At 39.7% G+C, this 19,580-nt stretch overlaps 1 protein-coding gene across 12 annotated transcripts in view; it reads left to right on the top strand.

Moving 5' to 3' along the window:
- Positions 1–19,580, top strand: part of HERC4 (HECT and RLD domain containing E3 ubiquitin protein ligase 4) — an 89,410-nt gene that overhangs the window by 13,821 nt on the left and 56,009 nt on the right. For all 12 annotated transcript variants that reach the window (XR_004001427.1, XM_030571207.1, XM_030571200.1 and 9 more), the window contains 7 exons: positions 1,225–1,301; positions 3,402–3,623; positions 5,540–5,631; positions 7,985–8,115; positions 9,510–9,670; positions 10,141–10,217; positions 15,970–16,094. Coding sequence is in view for 11 of the 12 variants with exons in the window: in XM_030571207.1 (XP_030427067.1) it covers positions 1,225–1,301; positions 3,402–3,623; positions 5,540–5,631; positions 7,985–8,115; positions 9,510–9,670; positions 10,141–10,217; positions 15,970–16,094 (885 nt within the window). In the remaining variant the exon portion in view is untranslated. The remainder of the gene's footprint in view (positions 1–1,224; positions 1,302–3,401; positions 3,624–5,539; positions 5,632–7,984; positions 8,116–9,509; positions 9,671–10,140; positions 10,218–15,969; positions 16,095–19,580) is intronic.

Here is a 19,580-nt window from a genome sequence, read left to right on the forward strand (position 1 = left end):
TTTGTTTGATGACTTGTTTACACTTACAGCACTCCAGGGGCCAATATAGTGCTTAATGAAGATGCTACCTATGCCAATGGGAGAGCTTCTCCTGTTGTTGGAGTAGATACTCCATCTTCAGTAGTAGCTATGTCAACGGGAGAAGTCCTCCTGTCAACATAGCTCTGTCTGCACTGGGGATTAGGTTGATATAACTATGTTGCTCAGGAGTATGAATTTTCCCCACCCCTGAGCAACGTAATTAAAGTGACGTACATTTGTAGTGTAGACATGGGCTCATATAATTACAGAGGATTACAATGCAAATGCTTACTATAAACTTATAACACGAAGTGCGACTGTTATAGCTGAGATTACTACATGCAGCGTCCTACAAGCATTTAATCAAGTCTGAACACATTCTTATCAGCGGAACATATATAGTAACAATACTAACACACAGGTGTGTCAGACTGGTTTCCAGCTATGTGTTGGTCAATATTCAGTTGAGGCCTAGAGGCCTTTGCATGGGCTGGCACCTGGTCTGCCAGCGTCACAGTCACAGCCACAGCATTAGTTTAAAACAAAATGCTCTGACTGATTTCATGCATCTTTATATGCACTTACAGATTTTTGAGTAAGGTTATCAGGTCAGAGAGCTCACCTAAGCTTTTTATATTCCTAGGGTGAAATTCTGGCCCCCCTGAGTGCAGTTTCAAAACTCCCATTGACGGCAATGGAGTGAGGATTTAACCCTCACATTCAAATGTATGTGGCATAAGCTAAAAACAATCTGATCCTTGTAAACCCATTGGAATTATTTGGCCAAAAAGTTGTATTTAAAATGGTGACGAATAACACATTTTAAAGCTTTTGTTTGATCTAGGAGACCAATCTCCTTTTGCATCTCCCTTTCAGTGTTAGATTTTCAGGTGGATGACATCCTTGTGTCCCTGAAACAAGATAACACCAAACAAAAGTCCTGCTTCTGCAGAGGAATCTCTGATGGGCTAATAAAATTCAGTAACAAACTTCTGTGGGTTCCAACTAGCCAGAGTTTTGGATTAATATTTTGTAATTTAAAAAGTAAATTAAAAGATGTTTTATAATATTTCAAGTAGGTTTAGCTCTACTTTTGTGGAAAGGTTTAACTTGTATTTCTGTATTATTCCTCCTTCGGATGTTGTACTGTTTTGTAGTGCCAAGATCTGGTGGTCTAATTCCTTCTCCTCTTTAATCCCACAGAAATATCAAAAGCTTATCAGATATCCAAATAATGCAAGTTGCCTGTGGCTACTGTCACTCACTTGCACTCTCAAAAGGTAAGTAAAGTTGTTCTTCAGTATATATGTTAATTCCTATGGGGTAATTCAAAAGGGTTTTTTACTGAAATTTTTAAAGAAATATCTCCAAGGTGCCTTTGACACTGTGCCAAGTTCCACCTCCTTTTGCCTTAGCTATGTTACCTTTTTTATGTTTAAAAAAACAAACAAACATTGTGAATTTACTTGATATTTATTATAAAAACGTAGCTCTGTCCTGATAGCCCTAGAATTATTTTTCTCTGCTACTCTCTAACTGGCACAGGGTTAAAAGAAAATGATGAAATGTATGACAAGTCTCCAAAATATATAATTGTTTTACTGATGTTCTTTGAGAGTATTATGGAAATCAAAATGTGAAAATCCAATTTATCACTTGATCTTGATGAATAAGAGCATTTTACAATGTAAATTATGGTCCTAATCCTGCAGACATTTATGGATCTGCATAATGTCATGTGTATGAGTAGTCCCATTTATTTCAATAAGTCATTCGTGTTCTCATTGTTTTTTCAGTTGTCTTGAACTGAGTCTTGCCAGCTTTGTCAGTGATGATTGTAAAGTGCCTGTTATTAGCTGATTGGTTCATACTAGGGCTGTTAAATGATTAGAAAAATTAATCATTGGATTAATCGTACTGTTAAACAACAATAGAATACCATTGATTTTAAATATTTTTGGATGTTTACTACATTTTCAAATATATTAATTTCAATTACAACACAGAATACAAAGTGTACCGTGCTTACTTTATATTTATTTTTTATTACAAATATTTGCACTGTAAATTTTTTTTCCAATTAATCTCATACAAGTACTATAGTGCAATCCCTTTATCATGAAAGTTGAACTTGCAAATGGAGAATTATGTAAAAAACAAAGAAATGTGCATCACTTGCCGCTATCATTGTTCTTCACATCCTATGTTGTCAGCTTATATGAACCAAATCTTTATAACAGTTGTTGAATTGTTTTTGTTTGTTACATATTGAGTTTAATAATTTATGACAAGTACACTTGGTTTTTGATATATGCTATTTGAGAGTCAATTCCTGACAGGCGCAACAAAAAAAAAACTTGTATACCTGCAAAGGGCTATTGTTCTTACAGAATATTTAATGGTAAAAAAGAGCTCAACACAACTGCCATATTATCTTTGTCTACATTAGGGAAATTAAAAAAAAAAATACGATCATTACTAGTGCTGACTCAGGTCCACCAGTGTTAGCAACACTGGGAGTCATTGTGTAGATGGGCCTCTAGTATTTGTAATCGTGTCATCTGAGCCTGCTCAGAACAGGTCTAATCAGTGCCTGTGCTTAAAAAGCCAATGGCCCGTCCATTCTAGGGCTTTGCAATGTTGCTGATGTGGGTGGAGTTGAAAAAATGTTGGCAACCCGTGAGTAGTTTTTATAAAACTTCCTTACTGTAGTGGACAAGGCTGCCCTTTTTAAAATGGTGTAGAAATAAGTATTTCTAACTTGAGCCAATAAAAGTGTGAAGTAGTGATCTCTCTGAGTAATTGGATAAAATTTGAAACATTGTAACATTGATTGAAAAGGCTTCAAAACTTCATGCGATAATTCTTTTCTTAAACTATCCAATAGATGCCAGCTATTGTGGATAGTAAAGTTACAGAATGGTGATTCATGCTGTAAATTATCATTTCTGTAGCAAAATTATTAAATCAATATTTGTATTCATTTCAGTGACATTTTTAATAAGTGATGGAAGCACGTACTGTTCCATTTCCATCTTCCTTGATAAGGCTAATAATTAGCTGGTGCTGCTGATGTGAAAAAGTTATGTGCAACCTTGAAGTTTTTGAATCGATTTAAATATTAGTTTCAAATTAGTCTGACATCTGGGTTTGACTTCAGTCTCAAATTACAATCAGTTTTGAGTTTGAAAGACCAAATCAATAGAAATTTCTGAACTACTGAGATTATTTGAATTCCCTGTACAAAATAGTCCAGCTGTTTAATTTTTGAAAGGTCATGAGTTTATCCTTTTTTGTTAAAAGGATTGAATACACTTTTTAAAACTATGTTTAAAGTATGTTGATCCTGCTTCATCTTAGATTTTTTTTCTCTTTAACAGGCAGTGAAGTTTATTCCTGGGGACAGAATAAATATGGCCAACTGGGTATAGGTTATGAATTTAAAAAGCAGACTTCACCTCAACTGATTAAATCTTTACTGGGAATCCCTTTTGCACAAATTGCAGCAGGAGGAGCACATAGTTTTGTACTAACTCTTTCTGGAGCCATTTTTGGATGGGGACGCAACAAATTTGGTCAGCTTGGTCTTAATGATGAAAATGGTGAGTAGTTGTTACTTCAAAATATTTCACACTGGAAGTCTTTATTGTGGCTCTGCCTTGTACTGAGTGTCTTGGAATAATCTTTCAAATTGGAATTCTTGTCTGCATCATTGACTAGCAGAGTTATAAATAACATCCTGGTCTTGTTAATTCAATGTCTGGTTTTCATTCACCATTGCCTGGGCCCCCTGGATTGAGTTTGTAACTCAAAACCCAGGACAACTTCCCTCGTGATAGACTAAGGATGTATTGTAAATTAGCAAGTAAGGCCCTGACTGCAATATTTGCATATGTGCTGAGCTTTTATCAAGTGGGACCAAAGTGTGTAATCTCTGTTTCTTTTGCCCACTCCAGAATAAGGTCAGGTATAGCTGGGTCCCTGGAAATGGGACAGGATCATCCAGACAGTCCTGTCAGATACTGCTCATGAGAGCTGAAGTCATAGTTGCATACAAAAGAGAAAATAGAAGCGAGATTGTCTCATTGCTTCATGCTAAAAGCTCTCACTGACAAAGTTGTCCTGTAATTCTGCTGAGTCCCTTTCCCTTTCCCTTTCTGTTTATGAATGAAAAAGCGTTTGAGCTCTTTGAGCTCTCATTCTTTTCTTTTTAACCTTTCCTTTGCTCTTTTAAGTTAACTTAACAAGAATGGTTCTGTTCAGTCACTTAGAACTTGAACAATCTACCTTTTGGTAAATGATCACATTTTCTGAGACTGCTTTTAACTGATAGTCTATAGTATACACAGACAAATTTAACGTATCTTTTTCATTATATATTTTCCTTGTCTTCTGTCTCCCAATGACCCCTTTTGGGGACTATATAGTCAGTAAATTTAATCTACAGATGCAGAATTTATGAATTACCAAATTTAATCTGACACTTTGTTTTGATTTCATCTAATTGTGCTGAGAACTGGTTAATGAGGCAGTTAGCTATGGAAATGATGATGTGTGTCGGTTCCATGTTAGGTGGAGAATGGGGAAAATGTATAATTAGCTAAAATTTCTCAATAAAAAGAATACAACTGAAACTTATTTCTGAAGTAATCGTTTTAAATATGGTTGTCCTTTTTACAATGAGAAAATTAGAAAGAATGAAACTGGTTTTTAGTGGTCATGTTTTCACAAGTAATCAGTCTGATGGAAAATGAAAAATCACATTTCATAGCCTTTGTAGATGCTCTTTAGAGTCCACATTACCCCATTTTTATCAGACACTGATAAAGCATACATTTTTAATGTACAGAATTATTTTTAAATAAAGTTATACAATTGTTGTACATTTAAACATTTCTTCAGTATTGTTAGTTTATAAATTTTCACTTGTGCAACTAGATGACAATGCTGTTTTAGTCTGTTATAGCTGCAGGGAAGTTTGACTTCTGCCTCTAAAACGAACGTGAACTCTAACATGGTCTATTGCTATAACAGTATCTCATGTGGTGTGTATAAACATTTTTTTTAACTCTTGGAGTGTGCAAATTCAGTGTAATTTACCTCTGTACACTTTTCTTTTTAAAAAAACAAATTAACATTTTTCATCATCTAAAACATATGCATGGGATAATCTCTCCTGCATTGTCCACCTTTGGTCTAATGTACTGCATTGTATTTCATGATCTGTGGGATAATGTTCATGAGCCAGTGCCTTTAATTTTAAGGAGTGTAATCCTTTTGTTTATCAAAATTCAGGATGAATATTTTTCTATACAGTGTTTCTATATGGTACCTCTCACTTAATGCCTCTGTATTTTGGGTTCTTATTTTTGAATCCTATAAATTAATAAATTTGGGCTAAAATCACTAATTTTGAAAGTTAAATCTGGAGACAGAGCTTTTTGATGCAACTTCTTTTTCAAAACACATTAAATGTACTGACATCATAATGTGACCAACTTTTTATTAAAACCTTCAGACAGGTATGTTCCTAATCTGCTGAAATCCCTAAGATCTCAGAAAATTATTCACATCTGTTGTGGAGAAGATCATACAGCTGCTCTTACAAAGGTACAGTACTTAAATTAACAAATCAGACGATACTTTAGGCACTTCATGTAGCAGTGAACAATGCTCTTTTAAAGTCTCTAAATGCAATGTTTCTATTTGTTTCTTAAAAGTTGGATGGATAAAATATGGCCTGTGAAATCATGATAATAGTAAGAGAGAGGTTACACATTTAAATAAAGACCCACATTTATCATAAGTTACATAAACCATGTTTATAGTACAGGCACTACAGTGGCACAGCTTTAGTGCTGCAGCTATCGTGTAGATGCTCCCTGTAATGATGGAAGAGGTTTTACATGCTCCTGAGTGCCGTAGCTATGTCAACCTAACTTGTAAACGTAGACCAGACTTCAGTCTAAGATAGGGGTTCCCAGTCTTGATTCGCAGCTCCACTGGCTTGGAACGGTGAACCACGGCCACTGGGAGCTGCGAGCATCCATATCTGTGGATGCTCAGGTAAACAACACATCTCGCGGCCCACCAGGGGCTTACCCTGAAGAAGTCGCGAACCAAGTTTGGGAACCCCTGCTCTAAGGTGTGTGTCAGCTTTACTAAAGATGAATTTGCAAGATTTTACATTATTAAAAACACTTTGTGACCACAACATTGCTTATGGCATTATTTAAACTCTGCGATAGTTGAGCTTTAGAGTGCACTGTTCTAAATACTAACATAAACTTCTGAGCTGGATAGTTGTACTTTTACTGCATTTGTCATAAAGTTTTCACTGACAAGGTTAGTTCCAAATTAGATTGTATGGTTGATGGATTTTATTTTAATTCAGCAGCAGTATTACTTGTAAATGGTAAGTGATTAGCAATAGTGGAAATTATCAGACGTTATCCGCAGGGTAACTACTGTGCAAGCAGTTAGAGTATGAGCTTCCTTCAGGGTTTTACCAATAGCTTCAGCCCTCTCATGAAAGAAACATACTTTATTTGAAGGGTTCTTAGTTTTATGTCATTGTAGCTCAATCCTATACAAAGGTGAAAAAACTGAACCACAACTGACACTTACCCTTCAGTTTATATGTGTAAGTGCGTTATTTATGATAGTCTCTTGTATTTTGTATAAATTAGTTTATGGAAAATGTACAAATAATAGAAATCTCTCCATAATTATAGGAAAAGATGTCCAATAGAAGCAATTATTTATGAACAAATATTACCCTGAAGTGTGTGTGAACCAAATATTGGCACCACTATAATCCTGAAATTGAAACTGATTTCACTGATACTTATCGTCCAAGTTATGACATGCACAGTATAAATGAAATAGTGACCAGTAGACTGTATTTTAAACTTTTTTCCTTTTACTGAGGCATTATTAGTAAAATAGTTAACTCAGATTTACAAGTGTAAATTGACACTATCCCTTTAATTAAAGTGAATGGATTAAGTCATGTTAATTTACTGTAAATACTAAAACTAACATGATTTTTCTGTAGTGCCTTCAAACCCAGCAGCCATGTTGTACATTGCAAAATTAGGGTCTTGATATATTTGTGTGTGTGGAGAAACTGGTTGCATGTGAGAGTATTTTAACAGCCCTTCCAGAATGTAGAAGTACCTGGCACTGTTTATTCTAATTCAGTGAATGGGGCTGTTTTTCTCAGCGGATGCTGCCATTTTAATGACGATTTCCAGCAGAGATCCAGTCTGGTGCAGAGTAGAATTGAAAGAATCAGCTTTGCAATTTGAAAGTATTTGAATATGGAAATTTTCACAGTTGTTGTAAGGTAAGTTGAGTAACTTTTAAAAACATTTTTGATTAGCATTCTTCTGTTATGGTTTTTGGTTAATTTCCTGTTAAATTAATCAAAAACACTTTTTTTTTTTAATTGAACTTGCCTTACAACCATGTTGAAACTTTTTGATATCCTGTGCTTTCAAATGATGAAGCCAATACTTTCAGTCATACTCTGCATCACTTCTTTGAGGAGGGCAGCTTCCTATGTGGAAATTATTATGAAATATATTTATGAATTAATTTTAGGGTTTTCCTGTTTGTGGTTTTTTTTTTTTTTTTTGAGTTTTTATGTGCAATTATAGTTCATCTGTGGAAAAGAGGAAAAAACAAGGTTTAGTTTCATATTAATGCCACAAGTTAATGGCAGAATTATTGTGTAATAATGTGGAAATTTCAAGAACATTATTTAGCAATGGTGTAATATATGATAGGTGTACTACATTTTCATAAATGGAATTAATTTGTAACCCTGTGTAGATGAGTACCCTTATTTTTCTATTCCACTATCTTGTTAAAATTATATAAACCGAGAAAGGAGAACTGTACAATAGATGATTCTTCTTGTTAAATGCATTCTAATTTTAATCCAAATATATTTGTTTAGGAAGGTGGGGTTTTTACATTTGGAGCTGGAGGCTATGGACAATTGGGTCATAACTCTACCAGCCATGAGATAAACCCAAGGAAAGTTTTTGAACTTATGGGAAGCATTGTCACACAGATTGCTTGTGGGAGGTAAGATCCATTCTGTACTAGAGCTATGAATGGCAAAAACATTTTGTACACTGAGCATCCAGTTGTAGTGAAGTATCTGAACTCTGACCCTTACAGATAAGGTGTAAGGACAAAATTGTTAGACTTGAAGTACTTAAATGTGTTATCTTAAACAGTACTAAATAAAAAAATAAAGAAAGTTGTACCGCCAAGATGTATGACTCTCTAAACAGAACAACTGCAATAATCGTTTATTTTTAACCTGTGTCCATCCTTGCCTCCCTAATTCTGGTCCTTGCATGTTAAGTGAAGGCAATAAACAGTATCTAACAAGCATTAAAAAAAAAAAACTAACTCCAAATCCTGAACAATTAAGATGTGTACGTGCCTTATTGAGTGTAACACAAGGGCTGGAAACATACCTTTTTTTAATTTAAAAAAAAAAAAAAGGCACAAGATGATTGCTTCAGGGCAGTGGGTGTTTAACATATGTATGTGTACTCCTAGTTCAAGCCAGGGAGGATATTTATCATTGTTCAGATTTTAGTAGCATCCAAAATGTAGATGCTTCCCAGAGATAGCTGAAGACATTGTCCTTGTACCAAAGATTTGGTAATCTAAAAGGACAAAGACAAAGAATGGAAGAAAGATACATATAGGAACAAAATGATGGTGCTGGTGTTTAAATATAAACCAGGGATCGGCAACCTTTCAGAAGTGGTGTGCAGAGTCTTCAAATATTCACTCTTATTTAAGGTTTTGCATGTCAGTAATACATTTAAACATTTTTATAAGGTCTCTTTCTTCAAGTCTATAATATTTAACTAAACTGTTGTATGTAAAGTAAATTAAGGTTTTTAAAATGTTTAAGAAGCTTCATATTAAATTAAAATGCAGAGTCCCTCTTACCGGTGGCCGGTACCTGGGCAGTGTGAGTGCCACTGAAAATCAGCTTGTGTGCTGCCTTTGGCACGCGTGCCATAGGTTGTCTTCCCCTGATATAAACTGTCCTCAATTACCGTTCTGTCTGTCCATGGTGACCGTGACTGGACCATTCCCTGTTAACAGTCTACATTAATTCATGGCTGTTTATCCCATTCTGTCCCCTCCCCTACCATGAATTTAAGGCTGAGAAGAAAAGAATTGCAGCCAATCTGGCAGAAACTTTAAATTCTAAGTGTCCAAGACCACCCTCCAGGTCAGACTTTGGCTGGGAAGAGATGGCAGGCTCCAGGTGGTTGCTCTGTCCCCTAATGTTCCAGGCAGTTCCTTTTATTTCACTGCCTTGGAATGTGTGGTTTCTGGTAACATGCTGAAAGACGTTTAAATATGCTGTTAGCAGTCCTATTTTGACCTGCACAGAGCATGGTACGATGTGTGCATAATTTATTTTAAATTTTGTATCTCTGCTGTAGGCAGCACACCTCTGCATTTGTTCCTTCATCTGGAAGAATTTACTCCTTTGGTCTTGGAGGTAATGGACAGTTAGGAACAGGATCAACCAGTAATAGGAAAAGTCCCTTCACAGTAAAAGGAAACTGGATTCCTTATAGTGGACAGTACCCACCAAGCACAGGTAAATGTGTGGCTCTACATATTAACTCTTTAAACTATTTCTGCATTGTTTGATCTTTGGGAAGTAGCCAGCTATGATTTCCCAGTGCAGTTTCTCTTCTCTCAAATTGTCTCTTCCTTAGAACAGTGGGATATTGGTCTTGATATCAGAGAAAAACACTTTCATCTCCCTAAAAGCTTTTCTGCACCAGGAAATATTTCCTAAAATCTTACAGATGATGCCAATCATTTAGCTCCTTTGGGCATAACAAAAGTGTGCGTGTGAGCGTAGTCCAAGGTTTCTGTGGCTGCTGCTATTTTAAGCGCTGTGTTGTGTTGACCAGCTTTGAGCAGGGGTGATAACATAGTGCTTTCTGCAGAGAGACCCTTCTTTGCTTGATTCATAGACAAGCAGTCATTGTATCAATTGCAATGTGATATGCCATTTCAGACTAAGATTTGAAATTAACTAAATTTTTATTTTCATTGCAGACAGTGAAGAATATTATTGTGTAAAGAGAATTTTCTCTGGTGGAGATCAGAGTTTTTCACACTACTTTAATCCACAGGTAATAAAATACTGTGAATCAGTTTCAAAGCCTGTAACCAAGGCTCTGTCCTATGTGGCATTTTAGACCTAAATTATGAGACAGGAACCTTAGAATTACACCTCTACCCCAATATAACACAAATTCGGATATGACGCAGTAAAACTGCGCTCCAGGGGGCTACCGGTGGATCAAAGCAAGTTTGATATAATGTGGTTTCACCTATAATACGATATGATTTTTTTGGCTCCCAAGGGCAGCGTTATATCGAGGTAGAGGTGTATGTACCTCTGTCTCCCATATCTTCTTCCCTTCATAGTACTCAGCCTTGGTCCAGAATAGCACAATCAATATAATATGTTGTTTTTTAATGTAAGTTAAGTTTATTTTATGCTTATCTCCCCTGATTTCCCCCTCCATTTTTTTCTTCTGTTGGTTTTAGTATTGAAAATGATAACTGCATAGTACAAGTTGTAAGGGGAATCCTGAGTCTCTTTCATGGCTGGGTTACTTCACAGTTGGATTTTGGACGTTCAGGAAAGTGGAAAGCCTGTTGTTGATTTTGGCACCCACAGTGCATTTGAAGCTTTCGGTAATGGGATGCAGGTCCTCTTTCCCTTTCAGGCAGGCTCAGACATGAGTGGGGTTTGAACTTCCTGTTTTCTGGCACTTCTCAGCAGCTTTTACCAGCAGCTACCTTCCCTGTTGTTCCTTGCCCCTATGTCTGGTATTTTGTCCAGCAGTGATGGAGTAGCATGTTTAGCTGATTGTTTCTGCTACAGTGATCAGTAGCCAAATAGTTTATTGCTGACATTTTAAATCGTCATTTAGATTTCATTACAGTCTTAGACACTGTGACATCAGCAGTTTGAGACTCCCTAACCCCCTCTTTTTGTCCTATGACTGCAGAGGTGTTAGTCCCTCACAATATGTGGTAACTACTTGAGCTAAACAGTCTGTTCCATCGTGGGTTTTGCCATGATGCTGGGAGTATCTTTCCCAGACATGAAGAAGAGCTTTTTACCCTTCTCATCTCTCTAATATCCTGGGACTGACATGGCTACAACTACATTACATAAAACATTACCTGAGTCATTTTGCTTGTTTGTTGCCTCCCTTCGCGATCAGTTTTTCTTCTGCTTAAACTGTGAGCTCTGGGCCTCAGACCTTCCTTCTTAAATGATTGTAAAGTGGCTAGTACAGTTCTCTGAGTATTATAGAAATAACAACACCCTGACTTAGATGAATGTGGGTCATTCATGTGATCCCTGGATTTACTGTTACAGGCTATCTGTCAAATCAGGCAGACAAAACTGCATTGACTTACTTTCCACTTAAGATTCTGAAGTTTTTCTTCACAGTCATAAAGGCTAAAAATGTAATTATTCTTAATAGTAATTGGAGATATACCTATTATTATGATCTCCTAGAACTGGAAGGGACCTTGAAGGGTCATCGAGTCCAGCCCCCTGCCTTCACTAGCAGGACCAAGTACTGATTTTTGCCCCAGATCCCTAAGTGGCCCCCTCAAGGATTGAACTCACAACCCTGGGTTTAGCAGGCCCAGGCTCAAACCACTGAGCTATCCTTCCATTCCTTCATTTTTAAATGAAAGCCTAGATTACAAGCATAGTTATATAGCAATTTAAAAAAAAAATTATGTATTCATGTGCAGATCTACATTGTCTAAATATACAGTCTTGTCTAACCTTAATTTTTTGTACAGTTTAATTTGTTCAACACAATAGTTGCACAGCAATCCAATTCAAAATGCCAAACTCCAGACCTTGACCACAAAATTGAACAAACCTCGCACATTTCTTTTTTTATGATTAAGACTTTGAATATTGTAGACTTTTTGGAATTCTAGATGAAGCAGCATAAGAAGTTAGTTCCAACATAAATTTTAATAAGTCTTTGTGATTTTTCTTATTCATTGTTTTGTCTTCAGCACCTGGGAAAAGTATTTCAAAATATTTTAAAACTGAAGCAATGTAGCTTGGTCAGTATGTTAACTAGAACTGGAAAAGAAATGAAAAATTTATATGTAAAAATGCTCAGATGTAGTTGGTATTTATATAGTTGCAATGAGGTGTGTGTTTGTTTTTATTTATTTTGTTTGTTTGTTTTTAATATGTTATCAAAAAAGTAAGTTCCTATAAACTGCCAAAATAAATTTTTAAGTACATTTTGACAAGAATTAGCTGAGGTTAACTGGAGATCACTGATGCATGGGGGACCATTATTTATCTTTATTTTGCTCTAAAATAAATTCACATATCCATAAATCTAAGCAGGGCGCTACTTAACAGTTTAACATTTTGTTGTTACGTTGTTTTAAAAATGTTTGAAAAGCATAAGAATTCCCTGCATAAACATATAAGGCACTGTTCCTGTTTTTAGCAGAAAACAACTTTATAGAAAATAAAGAAAACACTTTACTTGTCTCACTCTGTCCTCTTTCCTGTGTACAGGCACACAGATATTGTGCATGTTTGACTGTGTGATGTGGAGAGAAGCGAAAACATGTTTGTTAGTATATTATTTGTCAGGCATCCAAAAGTGTGTTAGAACCCTCTCTGTTATAGAATAAAGGTAGATCCCTGTCCTTTAGAGCTAACAATCTAAATAGACAAAATGGACACAGGATAGGATAAAGGAATGACAACATACCAAATTTCAACTAAATTGTATTGCTTTTTATGTGTCATTAGTTCGACAATTTTTTCTTAAATTCTCCCCCCCTCTGGGCTCTTCCTCCTCCAGGGCTGGAGGGGGAGCTGCTGCAGCCTGACAAGGAGCCTGCCTGCAAGTAGGAGGCAACCCTGGCTGAGCAGGAGCTGGCACAGGTTAATGACCCAGCACCTCCCCCTACCCCATAGTAACTGGACTTTTGGTGTTCACTCAGTACATCTGACTTGACGCTGCTGCACCCCCTTTTTGACCATACTTTCTGGTTGAAAAGCGGGCACCTGGCACCAGGAAAACAGAAGCCAAAAACTGGACTACGGGGTAAAATGCCGATGGGTGGCAACCCTAAGGAGTAGGGGCTCCTGTTTATCAGACAAAAATGGGGTTGGTCAGAGGAGAAGTCAAACTCCTCTCCCACTACAGCCTCCTTGCACGTAGTATTTGAGGGAAGTTTGGGGAGGAGATTAGTCAGAATAGCTACTGAACGTGGTGACTAACGTTATCTGTATCTTCAATTCCCATTGGACACTGGGAGCAGCTGGAAATAGGAATTACCCCACTAAAGGAACCAGTGGTAGCACAGCAATTTAGCAAGCCATTCTGCTAGTAACTGGTTTGAGATTGCGTCTGGGAGACGCTTAGGGGAGTGGAAATTTAGTATAGGTTAGGTCAAGTTCGTGAGTTTGCCCTGGGATTTCCTTATAGTGAATTTTCAGCTTCAAGAAACCAAGAGTGTTTAAAATGTAAGTCCCCTCCTTTGCCCTGCCTCCCTTTTCTTCTTGATCCTTATCTTGTGTGTAAAGAAGTCAATGGAATGCTTCCAGGTTTTCTGCAGAGTTCCTTTTGCTGCAGTGGGGAAGCATGTAATGAAAAATGAAATAATCCCACTAAGGAGTTTCAGTTGAGCATGTGTTAATCTGAAGAAGAGCACTCCCTTGTGAGTGTTTGAGTTATTGCTCAGTAGTGGAAAGCTATTTGAACTGTTTCTTAAATTTACCCATGATCAGATTTGCTCAAGATACCAAGTAGGTGCTCATCACAGTAAACCAAAAATAAATTGTAAAGTGACCTGTGGTGATTGAAGTGGCGAGGATTGCAGACAATAAAAGAGATTAGAGTAGTAGTAAATGTAAAATCCAGTAATAAGTGGGAGAGGAAGGGGGACAGCAAATGAGGTAGAGATAGAACTTGACAAATAAACTCACTTGAGTACAAAAATATTTATTTTCATCTTGCCTTCTTCTTCCTGTCCAAATATTACTTTTTTTCATGTTAGCAAGCACTGAAGTTCATAGTCTTAGGGCTTGTCTACATCAGAAAGTTGCAGCGCTGGTGAGGGAGCGCTGCAACTTAGGAGGTGTACACATCTGCAGGGCACCACCAGCGCTGCAACTCCCTGTTTGCAGCGCTGGCCGTACTCCCGTTTTGTCTTGGGTGTAGAGGATCCAGCGCTGGTGATCCAGCGCTGGTAATCAAGTATAGACACTTACTAGCGCTTTTCTTGACCTCCGTGGAATAAGCAGGTATCCCAGCATACCTGAGGAAGCCTCTGGTAATCAAGCTGGGTCTCCTTCCCCGGTTTGCTCTCGCGTTCCCCGAACCCCGAGCAAGCAGGTCTCCTTCCCTGCGGTTTGCAGGGTGGTTCGGGGAACGCGAGAGCAAACCGTGGCGAAGCTGGTCTCCTTCCCCGGCTTGCTCTCGCATTCCCCGAACCCCCATGCAAGCAGGTCTCCTTCCCTGCGGTTTGCAGGGGGGTTCCGGGAACGCGAGAGCAAACCGCGGCGAAGCTGGTCTCCTTTCCCGGTTTGCTCTCGCGTTCCCCGAACCCCCCTTGAAGCCGCCCAACAGCGCTGCAGTGTGGCCACATCTAACACCACTTGCAGCGCTGGTTGCTGTAAGTGTGGCCACTCTGCAGCGCTGGCCCTATACAGCTGTACTAATACAGCTGTAACAACCAGCGCTGCAAAATTTTAGATGTAGACATGGCCTTAGTGTTTAACGTCATCTAGTCTGATCTCCTGTATATCGCAGGCTACCACCTCCTCCCAGTATCCGCAAATTAACCCAACAACTGAAATTAGACCAAAGTATTACAACCCATAGGAGACTAGACTATTATGTGCCGCAAACAGAGACTAGAAGGGACTGAGGTGCACCAATACCTGAGGCCCTCACAATGGCAATATCTCACTGAAACAGTGACCTGCCCAGATAATCCCAGTAAGTGACCCGCACCCACATGCTTCAGAGGACAGTGAAAAAAACCCAAGTTTACTGCCAGTCGGATCTGGGGGACAGTTCCTAACCCCACATATAGTGATCAATTGGATCCTGAATGCATGAGCAAGAACCATCAACCCAAGTGCCAGAGCGAGAATACTCAGTGTTACCCTAGAGCCCTGGCTCTCCCTATCCAATATCCCCTCTCCATCCGTGTCCATCCCTGATGCAAAGGGAGGAGATCCCCTCCCGCCGTGTGTGTGTGTGTGTGTGTGTGTGTGTGTGAAATCAGCATTGGGATGGATAGGATGTGTAATCAGCGTTGGAAGAGGAGGTGCTCATAAGAGGATCTCTTCCTAAAGAAATGACCCTCAGTATTAAAACATTTTAAGAAATATTTATTTCACAGCAAGTAATATTATCTAGACTTGCATAGTTGTTCATTTGAAATTAATTTGTATTAAGCAAATTGAAAAAAAACATTGGTTTTCACTTGCATTTTACTTGTATATTACTCGGAAAACCTGCTGTTGTTCTTTGTTATTCCAGTAACATATTCTGCATGATTTGAAGGGATATTACGGTGTAATTTAGGTGCCAGTTGCAATCAACATTCAAAAATTTATTTCTCAACTATAGCTAAAAGGCCTAGCACGAAATATACTTTATTCAAATGAAAGTTGCGTAATCTGCTCTCTGTCTTCTAATATGGTATTTCACTACTGTAATATTCTCATGGAACATGAATGTATGAATAAAGTGTTTTGTCAATTACATTTTAGGGGCTTGCTTTCCTCAGTAAGACTGATAAATGAGAAAATTGTTCTGCTTTCTTTGGCTGACGTCCCTCTTCTAAATTTAGAACATGACGCCACCAGATGACTTCAGGTGTCCTGACTCTTCAAAGCAGATCTGGACTGTGAATGAAGTATTTATTCAGAAACTGCTGACTTGTCCATCTGGAAGACTTCCTGTGGAGATAGCTGAGTAAGACCAAATTAAATTGTTGAGAAAAATACCTTTGAAAACTAAACTAAATTATAATACATATACACAGTTACGAAAGTTTTTCACAGAGAATGTTTTAATTATTGTCTTTGCTGTACACATGAGCTGTAGTCTTGTCTATGCTGCTTGTAATGCAATTTAAAGCCTTATAGTAGTTCTACTTCCTTCCTGTTGTATCTTAAATGTTTGTAATTACTTTTTATTTAGTAAATAAAAAGTAATTACAAACATTTAAGATACAAAATGTGGACTTAAGGTAGGGATTCGGAGATATTAGTGGGGTAAGGTGTGCATAGGGACTCGGGTAGGGAAAAAGGGGGCCTATGGATTGTCTGGACTGGGAAAAGTGGTTGAGATTAGATATCCTTGATCTTTTCCCTTGTTTGATCTAAATCTTCATTGCACCGCGACCCCCTTCAGACGACAAAAATTACTACACGACCCCAGGAGTGGGGACTGAAGCCTGAACCCGCCCGAGCTCCACTGCCCTGGTGGGGATGGGGAAGTGGGGGCAAAGCCTGAGTCCCACTGCCCTAGGCAAGGGGGGAAAAAGAAGAAGCCCTCAGGCTTCAGTTTTGGCCCCAGGCAGAGAGGCTTATGCTTCAGCCCCAGGCCCCAACAAGTCTAAGCCATCCCTGGTGACCCCATTAAAATGGGGTTGCTACCCACTTTGGGGTCCTGACCCACAGTTTGAGAACTGCTGGTTTAGATCCATGTTAACTCCTTTTACCTCAGTACAGCTGGTTGAGATCTACCTTATCGCTTTTCATACAGACCTTTAAAGAACAGAAAAGTATTGGGAATTTGACATCAGGAGAGATGACTTGAGTAGGAGTATTGACAGAATGTTGGTCTTCAAAGTAATGGCCTCAGTAACGTAGGTGGAGAACAGGACAGGCTTTAGAGGGAGAGTGAACTAAGAATCTCAAAGGGAAGGAATAGAGGGTGAAGGCCATGTGCTACCAGTTACCTCAATACATAATGTGAAACTATGTTTTTGTAAGTTTTTTGTGAATTTCAAGTTTGCTGCAGTTCATAACTAATAAATGAGTTGGGACAAAAGAAATTCATCTATAAATGCAGACTGTAATACGAAGTACTATTCTGTTGTCATAATCAGATTAGAGTGTCAAGTGGTGTTCGTTGTCTGGGTCTGCAGTGTATTCTTGCACTTTCTTCAGAAGTGAGAACATCCTCAAAAAGTAGCAGTCACTGACTTTTGAATGAGGATCCTACAGGATCTGCTCCTGGTGGGACAAAGCAAGTGAGAAACCTGTCTCTTTGGGAGCTCTAAAGAGACAGATCTCTTAGCTAGAACATGTATTTATTTATTTTTTAAAAGATGAACTTCCCTGAATTTCAGGAAATTTCCCTGTTCTCTGGTAGACCAGGCTGACTGCGGTTATTTCTGAGTGTAGATGGCCCTTCCCTATTGGACTGAAATTCCTATAGTTACAGTATAAAATAAAGAGAAATCCAGGCAACTGAAATATTATTTCCTCAAGCTTATTAATGCAGAGTTCTGTGGATTTATTGTTGTATATATGCAGTATATTCTGTAGCTGTTCGTTGCATGAGATATAATGTACATGTAGTTTCTCAGTTTTAACATATATATAAAATATGCATACTGTTATATGCATACTGTTAGATGTGAAGTTTGTGAATATAAACATTTTTGCTAATTTACAAAGTATGAATTTGTTCAGAGGCTAAAAAAGTCACTGAACATCAATGAATAGCTAGTATTCACTAAAATATATTATTTGTAAATTAGCAAAAATGTTTATATTCACAAACTTCACATCTAACAGTATGCATCTGGGAATAGGTTGTGAGTGAATTTTCTCTTCATGCGTTCACTTTGCTAGTCTGAAAGGTTTTTATATAACATGTAATAAAATAACAGGCCACTTATAAGAGGGGATCTTGTACCACTAACTAATTTGTGTTTTGGTTGTGGATAAAGCCAGGGCCCATTATCAGTTTTCATAGCTCAGATGTCTAATAGCACTGGCAAAAAGATATCTATTAGCATTTAAAGCAGGCCTGCACAACATGCGGCTCGCAGAGGCTTGCTGTGCGGCCCGCGGCAGGATTCAAAAGGCTCTGAGCTGCCTGCAGCGGCGGGGAGCTCAGACCTCTTTAAATCTCAGCCGTGGCCGGGATTCAAAAGGCTCTGTGCTGCCTGCAGCGGCGGGGAGCTCAGAGTTCTTTAAATCTCAGCCACCAGGGCCGGCTTTAGGCCAATTCAACCAATTCCCCTGAATCAGCCCGCCCCTAAGAGGGCCACATGCCCAAGCCCCAGTATGGTGTACCGGCAAAAGCCAGTGCGCTGTAGCGGGGTGGCCCAGCTTCCCCAGAGGGCAATTTAAAAGGCCCGTGGCTCCCAGGCCCTTTAAATTGCCACCAGAGCACCACTGCTGGAGCCCTGGGGTAGGGCTGTGGGGCTCTGGGGTCTATTTAAAAAGTCCGGGGTTCCCATCGCTTCTACCGCCCCGGCCCTTTAAATAGCCACCGGAGCCCCACCACTTCCCCAGGGTTCCCGTGGCTATTTAAAGGGCTGGGGCAGTAGAAGAAGGGGAGTCCTGGGCCCTTTAAATACCCCCAGAGCCCTGGGGTAGCAAGGGGCTCTGGGGGCTATTTAAAGGGCCAGGGCTCCAGCTGCCTCGGCTGCCCCGGTCCTTAAATAGTCGCTGAAGCCACACAGCTGAGGGAGCCCTGGGGAAGCGATTTACAGGGCTGGGGCGGTAAAAGCAGGGGAGCCGCGGGCTCTTTAAATAGCCCCCAGAGCCCTGGGGTAGTAGGGGGGAGGGTCTCCAGATGCCTTTGCTGCCCTGGTCCTTTAAATAGCCCCTGGAGCCCCACCACTTCCCCAGGGCTCCTGCAACTATTTACAGGGCTGGAAGCAGGGGAGCCCCAGGCCCTTTAAATAGCTCCTGAGCCAAGGGCTGCTACTGCTACCCTGGTGGGGGAGGCAGGAGGAGGGGGCACTCATCATACAGGATGGGCTGTACCCCCTGTACCTGCACCAGTTGCCTGCAGCCAACCCCTGCCACACCTCCTGCCCTGCCTGCACCAGTTCCTGTCTGCAGCCAGCCCTGTACCCGCTGCCCACAGCCAGCCCGTCTCCAGCCAGCCCCTCACCCCCTGGCTTGCCTTCAGCTCTGCACCAACCCCTGTCTCCAGCCAGCCCTGTACCCTCTTCCCTGTCTCCAGCCAACCCCTGCCGCACCCCCCTGCCTGAAGCCAGCCAGTCCTGCACTCCTTTGTCTCCAGCCCTGCCAACCCATGCCGCACCCCCCTGTGGCCCTGCCTGAAGCCAGCCAACCCATCCCACATGCCGTCTCCAGCCTGCCCCACACCCCTTGCCCAGCCTGCAGCCAGACCCTACCTCCAGCCAGCCCCACCTCCCCCCCCCCACCTCCAGCCAGCCCCATGTGCACTGGTGCCCTGTAGTTCCCA

Source organism: Gopherus evgoodei, chromosome 7, assembly GCF_007399415.2.
Source record: "Gopherus evgoodei ecotype Sinaloan lineage chromosome 7, rGopEvg1_v1.p, whole genome shotgun sequence".
In the NCBI taxonomy this organism is placed as follows: domain Eukaryota; kingdom Metazoa; phylum Chordata; order Testudines; family Testudinidae; genus Gopherus; species Gopherus evgoodei.